This window comes from Bombus huntii, chromosome 1, assembly GCF_024542735.1.
Source record: "Bombus huntii isolate Logan2020A chromosome 1, iyBomHunt1.1, whole genome shotgun sequence".
NCBI lineage: Eukaryota > Metazoa > Arthropoda > Insecta > Hymenoptera > Apidae > Bombus > Bombus huntii.
The window spans coordinates 22,270,384-22,277,960 of NC_066238.1; the positions used below are offsets into that span (position 1 = coordinate 22,270,384).

Sequence of the window (7,577 nt, forward strand, 5' to 3'; positions counted from 1 at the left end):
TGCACTATTGCATAAGCAGAGCCGTGGCTGATTTGCAAATGATTTGCCACATTATCCAGTGTCACTCGTCTATTCCATAGAGCATAAGTTCATGAGCACGTTCAATGTTGTCATCGTGGATGTGGACGGGCGTCCAGCTGTTTTTTCATAACACTTGTGCGATCTTCTTTGAACTTTTGTGCCCATTCAAACACACTTCGTGACAAAACACTTTCTCCATAATGTGCATTAAATCTTTGATAAATATAGGCATCAAACATAACCTCCGACCACAAGAAACGAATCACAGCATCCTGCACTGTTTTCCTGCAAATCACCATTGCAAAGCGCCATTACTCGCGCAACGGTCACAAACGAATTGACGTAACACAAAGAAACCTGCGCAGCAGCACTGAACAGATATTGACGTCATACGAAGAGTGCAGATGGATCAATACGGTCGACAGAAGTTTTAACTATCTGGAGTGCGGATAAATTTTTACTGAGAGTCGTATAGGAATCTATAATCTGTAAGTACACCTTTGGCTGAATGGAAATTTCTCTTACATATAGTCAAAAATGCTGAAACTGTGTATTGAATTGGAAAGTGATAAAAAATAAGTGAAGTTTCGAGGTTGCATGTGATTGCATGAGTACACAGGACGTTTTTAGCGAATAAAAAATAATTTTGAAAGACACGAGACTTATCTTGTATTTTATGCACTCTCTGTGTCCGAATTTCCAGAAGCTCTCTATCTTATGAAGTGTTTTAGATTAGCCGGAAAATTTTGTACGTACGTACAAGAAGTATACGATCTAAGTGGAATATTCCATTATTCTCTTGATACAACAGAAACGAAATTTACAGAACTTCTCAGAAAGTTGGTTTATTATTACCAAATTAATAGAATTAATACACGTTTATCATCTTTACATACCTAAGTCGTGGAGGTTTATCGTGCGTAAAAAATTAGTGTCGTTTCAAAGTTACATTTCGTACATTTTAAGCCTATAATTTGTAACGTACAAAACAATGTAAATTTGAGCTGTTTCTTATCTCCACAATAAGAAAATCCAACTTTACGTTTTTTACACAATGATATTTATGGAACAGTAATATCATATTATTGCATCGCTTGGAGAATGAAGTCAAGGTACGATGTGACCCTAGTGTAAACGCTGGGATACCCAGCTGTGCCGCACTTATAAGCATAAGACACAATACCTATTAAATACGAGGTTAATTCATGTTGTATCAGCAGTGGTCCGCCGCGGTCAGCCTGAAAGGATCGTTAAATTTTTAATCAAAGATACTGAAATATATCGATCGAATTGTATTGAAATTATACTTATATACAGTAATAATCTTCTATTGATTTGTGTATTGAAATACTCCAATTTATAACGTACATGTTATATGTATTTTGAGCAAAACTAAGATTAGAAGGAAATTAGATTAAATACCATAACGAGGTGTGAGAAGTGGGCAAAACTATTAAATTGTGTTTATCTATTATTTTTAATGTTTAAGACGTCGATTTGATGTTAATTCGAATCGACGTGTCTTCAGATACCGTATAGTTTGTAGTAACTTTGTAACTTAATTACCGTACAAGAATCCTCTCCACCCTGAGCATGTTCGGCGCATATTATACCATCAGTGATATCAGGTGCATTAGGAAATTTGGAATAAGCTATTTTGCATTCGGCGTTCTTAATCACTGGCATTTGTACTTCCATTAATGCATTACGTCGTGGTCGTCCTACGAAGAAAATAAGAAAGATATTTAAGACTGGAACTATTTAATTTTATTATAAAATTGATATCACTTACTATATCTTAATGCTCCCCATCCAGCAACAAGGGGGTTATAGCCGACGAAGTTGCTCATTCGTACAAATGGGATATACGTACCCTGAAAAATAAAAAAATAAATGAAAATGCAGGAAACGAATGACCAAAAGTATGAGAAAGAATTATACACGCTTTATGACACAATATATGTGTACAGTAAGAAATTTCAGGATATGATACTTCAGTAATACTCAATAGCATATATATATATATATATATTTGAGGACTTACTCGAAAATGGCACCTCCTCCACCAATCTAAGAATGACAATATTATGATTGTGTATGTTTTCTATTCCATCCATATGTGCACAATGTGCTGCGGTCAAAACATGCCTAGCCGATATCAGGGAACCTCCGCACTTCCATAGTGGTTTGTCTGGGTTTCGGGGATTACGAAAACCTAATGCAGCGATCCATGGCCAAGCGCCTAAAATGCAATAGTCATAGTTGTGAATATACATAATTTTTTCTCACATAACGGGTAACAACGATTATTACCTATTCGATATTCGATCATACAGCAGACGATAAGTACATACGTACAAATACTCTGAAATAGAGATTTGATAAAGACAGAAATTAAATTTTTATTCCAGTGGAATACAAATTATTAAATAATTCTATATAATTTCTATTTGAACTATACTGAACTATAAAGTTCAAACGTGTAATTTCTGCCCTAACAGTTTTTGATCTCTATCCATATTATTACTCCTATATCAATTTTTTATTTCAAGCAAAAAGATACTCTTCCTAACATGAAGTAAAAGAAAGAAATAATTCAAGTTAATAAGTAAAGTTACTACCGATAAAATCATAGCATTATTATTTAGTCTAATTGAAATGTACATTGATGTGCTGTTTAATGCCTTTAAAGTTCATTCTTTGCAGTAAATGGCTTATTATTAATCGGAAAGAAAGACATAAAACGTACCAAGTTCAGCTGGTTTACCATCGACCACCCTGGTATGAGAGACGTTGCTAAAACCACAGTATGGTGGTCGCAAAGCCTTATACTTATACACAGTTTTTATTAAAATTTCTCTCTTCTCTTTGTTTGGATCGTTCGGACAGCAAACGATCGTAACATTGCCCTGGTATCTGCACACTGATCGTCTATAAAAATCGGTGGCTGTACGGTACTGTATCTGCCATATTTCTTGCAGAGGTTTACATTTTCTGTAGTCAAGGCACCTGCCTTCTTGATTGTCCGGTGTGGTACATTCTGGATCAAACAATTTTAAAACATTTATACAGTTCAAAGATGCGTAAGAAAGCGACACCGATTACTCAACTTTCGAAGTAAAAGGCCGATCAAGTCCACCGGATTGCCCTACAGACACGTATTAATCCGTAAGAGTTAGTCATCATGTTGATAATAATTATCTAAAGAAACTTTTTACGTGAAAATATAAAATTTTAATTGATTAGATATTGTGTTAGCCATACTTAAGAAAGAAAATGAAAATGAATGAAATGAAAGAAAAGGACTACCTTCAACCTCATGTTTTAAATAAACACTTTGTCAGTTTTGCGGTAAATAAATTCTTAGGAATTCAGGACAGTTTTTAGTGAATCATTTTGTTTCGACCGTTCGCGGAGAGACGCGATCGCGAGATAGCACGGCAACGAGAGTTGTAAGTTCCCATTACGATTAAATAATCGACGCCACGAACTGATCGATCCCCTTATTTCGATTATGATAATAAGGGTAGTTCAATGAAATTCCACAGAATTAACACAAATAAATTAATGTTTATTTCAACAACTTATTAACTAGAAAGATATAAATGGAACAAAAAAAATGTAACTGCGTTTTGGTTGATAAGTAATGCGCGACATACCACATGTGTTGACGGTTCGACTTCTCGAAAAGTTCTGAACGCCTTTCGATTTTTTTCGTTTTTTCTGGAAGGCGACCCCCACTACGTTCGGATCACGCCACATTCTTTTACGCGAGGTAAAATACGGGCCACGAGTCGACGTTTCTGGAAGTCGCCCTGCTTAATGAACCATGTTTGTTTGCCGGGCAGACGCGACGATCCGTCTGCGACATTATAGTGCCGCGATCGATAGTTAAGAATATGACCTATTGTAAGCCGCATGGCGTAACATTCTCCCCCCGTTGAGAGGGTACCGATCAAACTAGCGAGGTGTGGTTGAAGTTCCCATCTTATTTCGTCTCGGTGGCTAGTTGTTCGGGTTTCTCGAGATCGGGTTGAATTGGCAGTGGGACAAGCCTTTTGACGCCCCGATCCAAAATGCTCTTTGCCGTCTGAACTGTAGCTGTCCGGATGACACCATCGGCGCCTGGTTGAACCTTGATAACTCGGCCCAGAGGCCAATGCATGGAGGGAACGTTGTCCTCTCTGAGGATGACGATTGTGCCCTTTTGGATGCTGTGTCCACCCTTGCTCCATTTATTGCGGTTGGTTAGCTCGTTCAAATACTCCTTATGCCAGCGGTTCCAAAAATGTTGTTTAAGCTGTTGGATATGCTGCCATTTGGAGAGTCGGTTCGATGGAATGTCTCTGAAATCTCGATCACGTAAGCACATTAATGAATCGCCAATGAGGAAATGTCCGGGAGTGAGGGCTAGGAGATCATTTGGATCGGTGGAGATAGGAGTTAGCGGGCGGGAATTGAGGACTGCTTCTATTTCTATGATAAGAGTATTACGGTGTTAAGCTCATATGTTTCTGTTTCTCCACTCGCGCTGCGCCATAATATCCTTTGATATTTCCGATCCTCTGGTCGTACGAGGAATTGCCGATACATTTTCTCGATGTCGCCAGTGAGTACGTACTGATGAGCGCGGAATCTAATTAATATACAAAATAAATTGTGAATTGATTCGAGAATATAGGATTTCCCCATTTTCATGATTATCGTGATTTTTGTATAAATATATTTTTTAAGATACTAATAATTAGGTACTTATAAATTAGTATTATCAATTATTTTGCATTTATAATTCCGCCTCTAGTATAAGTGTTAATTGAAAACTAACTTTATGTTTCAAAAAGTACTAGCAAAGTCGTTGAGTAACAAGCCACTGATGCTAACACAAATAGCATTGTCGTAATTAAATATTTCTAAATATTCATTTTTCATTTTGAACCTGTAGAAACAATTTATTATATATACTATTAGCTAAGTAATTGCATATTTAATTAAGTCGAAATATAAAACTTAGTTATTTTAATAATTTAAAAAATAAAAAACTGACAAACATTTCAATTTAATTTATGGTTGGAACAAAAGACAGTTATTCTTCATTAATTGAAATATTGCAATGCAGAGTACTTTCCAAAATACGCCGAGAGTATTCCTGATGGTGAAACGAGCGTTGCTTCATCGAACGCAGCTAAAGAAAACAACATCTATGTAGTTGGTGGTACGATGCCTGAAATAGAGGGCGCTAAATTGTACAATACCTGTACTATTTGGGGTCCCGATGGAACTTTGATAGCAAAACACCGAAAGGTAAGTAATATATTCCTTTATGGCTTTGAATTTGAAAATATTGGGGTGAAGAAAGTGACTCTATCTAGGAATAATTTAGGAATATACATATGTACATACGTATACTATAACCAATTCTATAATTTACGGTTTATAAAATACGTTATGATACGGGAAACGCCCATTTTTGTTGTAATGTGTTTGTTGTTGTATAAATTTTTCACATACTTAAAATATTATTCTACTTATTTTTTCTCCTTTTTAAACATTATTAAATGATAAGATTTTTTAATAAAAGAAAGTGATAAAAACGCTGTCAGTTATTAAATAAAAAATAATTAAAGTTTAGGAGTTGGTAACTTTGATATTAAATTACAAAAGTTGCAGCAATAGAATTAGCGACCACATTTTTATGTTATTAGGTACATCTATTCGACATCGACATTCCTAATAAGATTACTTTTCGAGAGAGTGATTCACTCAGTCCTGGTAACTCCCTAACGACGTTCGATGTGAAGGGCTGCAAAATAGGTATTGGCATTTGCTATGATATTAGATTCGAGGAAATGGCACGCATTTATCGGAACAAAGGTACAGTAACTTAATCGATCAATACTTAACTAGCAAAAAATTAAATATCTTTCTTAAATATATTCTATATAAAATTAATATAATCTGTAACTCTGTATAAAAAGAAGCTTAATTTAAAAAACCAGTATATTTGCTGAAAATGAAACAAATAAAAGAATTAAAAGCACAATAAGAGGACTGTCCTCGCATATTCAGAAATGATGGAATGTGAACCGTGCAACTACGAAGTTAATTGGTATTCGGTGGCTTCATATTTCCTGCTTCTCTGGGTTAGGTTGCCAAATGCTGATATATCCAGCGGCATTCAATATGACCACTGGACCACTGCACTGGTCATTACTTCAGCGTTTCAGAGCGAATGATAATCAATTATACGTTGCCTGCATATCACCGGCTCGTGTTCCTTAAGCAAGTTACGTCGCATGGGGACATACACAGTTGACCAATCCCTGGGGAAAGATTCTTTACGATTTGGAAACTCAAGAGAATATGGCAGTCACCGATATCGGTAATTTACAGCTTAAAATTAAAAGCGAGAGATCCATGATGTAATTAATTTTTAGTCTCGTTAATTTATCGATTTAGCCATCTTCCTCTGTATTTGTTGAATTTATTAGTAAGCATTACTTATTACTTCGTATGTTTCTTTTTTCTATCAGATCTAAAAGTTGTTGAGGAAGTAAGGGCTCAGATACCTACATTTTCTCAGAGACGTACAGATTTGTACGACACTGTCTGTAAGAAGGAGTAACTCTACACTAAAACAGAAAATGTTTTTTTATAATATTTCTACTACGATATCCTTTTTTTGTGAATTATTACTAATTTCTTATCATTTGTACTAAATGAATGACTCAATTAAGAAAACCAAAACGTTATAAATAATAATCTGTATATCTTGTGTATCAACATGTAATTGGATATTATAATAATATAGGAATGCTATAATAATATAGGATAATAATATAGGAGAATAGTAATATAGAAAAAAACTACATGCTTTTAAACACCTTTAATATCGATCACATAAATTGTTATAATTCACAATGATTACGCATACATAAAAGACCCCTTGATAGTAAAATTTACGATCAAAAGGCAATTACGTATCGTTTAACAACATTTAATTTATAACACCTTTTAAACATTTAGACAGATTAACACATAACACTTCTTATATAGAAACATCAATTCGAAGTTATCAGCTTGGAGAAATTGGTCGATTAATACCTGTAGATTGTCTGTCTCGATGAAAGACTTAAAGAGAGCAAAAACATGATAATGCCGCTAATATAATATTCCTTCTTTCTTGTATCTGTCTGCCTCTCAGGTCGTTTTACTAATTACAATAAGTAATTTCGCCTTCTTTGCGCTCTCTTTTAACGCATTCGAGACCGAAAGAAATTCATATCAGTCAGTAGGCAAGGGTATAGTATACATATTTTATATATAACTTATGTAGTAATGTATATATCATGTTAATTTCATATTTTTTTCAATATAGAATTATTATATATATATATATATGACTGTACATAATACATTATAGAATAACATAGTATATAATTTTATATTTTAAAAATATGAGGCATACTATTTAAGATTGTCATCGATTTAAAATCAAAGTATGAAAAGGATACCCTGGAGAGAGTAAAACACAGAATCATTCTAACTAAACATTCAGA

General features: G+C 34.5%; 1 protein-coding gene and 1 long non-coding RNA gene across 2 annotated transcripts; one reads left to right on the forward strand and one right to left on the reverse strand.

The window, feature by feature from the left end:
• Positions 1 to 556: 556 nt before the first annotated feature.
• Positions 557 to 1,758, reverse strand: LOC126865721 (venom serine protease Bi-VSP-like). The gene is made up of 2 exons (XM_050618567.1): positions 1,588 to 1,758; positions 557 to 1,259 (listed from the first exon to the last, which is right to left on the reverse strand). The coding sequence occupies exons 1-2, from the start codon at positions 1,717 to 1,719 to the stop codon at positions 1,104 to 1,106; spliced, it is 288 nt and encodes a 95-aa protein (XP_050474524.1). The 5' UTR covers positions 1,720 to 1,758; the 3' UTR covers positions 557 to 1,103.
• A 3,889-nt stretch (positions 1,759 to 5,647) lies between these two features.
• LOC126865889 (uncharacterized) lies at positions 5,648 to 7,310 on the forward strand. Its single transcript, XR_007689715.1, has 3 exons — positions 5,648 to 5,892; positions 6,167 to 6,400; positions 6,552 to 7,310. It is a non-coding gene; the product is annotated as an uncharacterized LOC126865889 (long non-coding RNA).
• Positions 7,311 to 7,577: the final 267 nt, after the last annotated feature.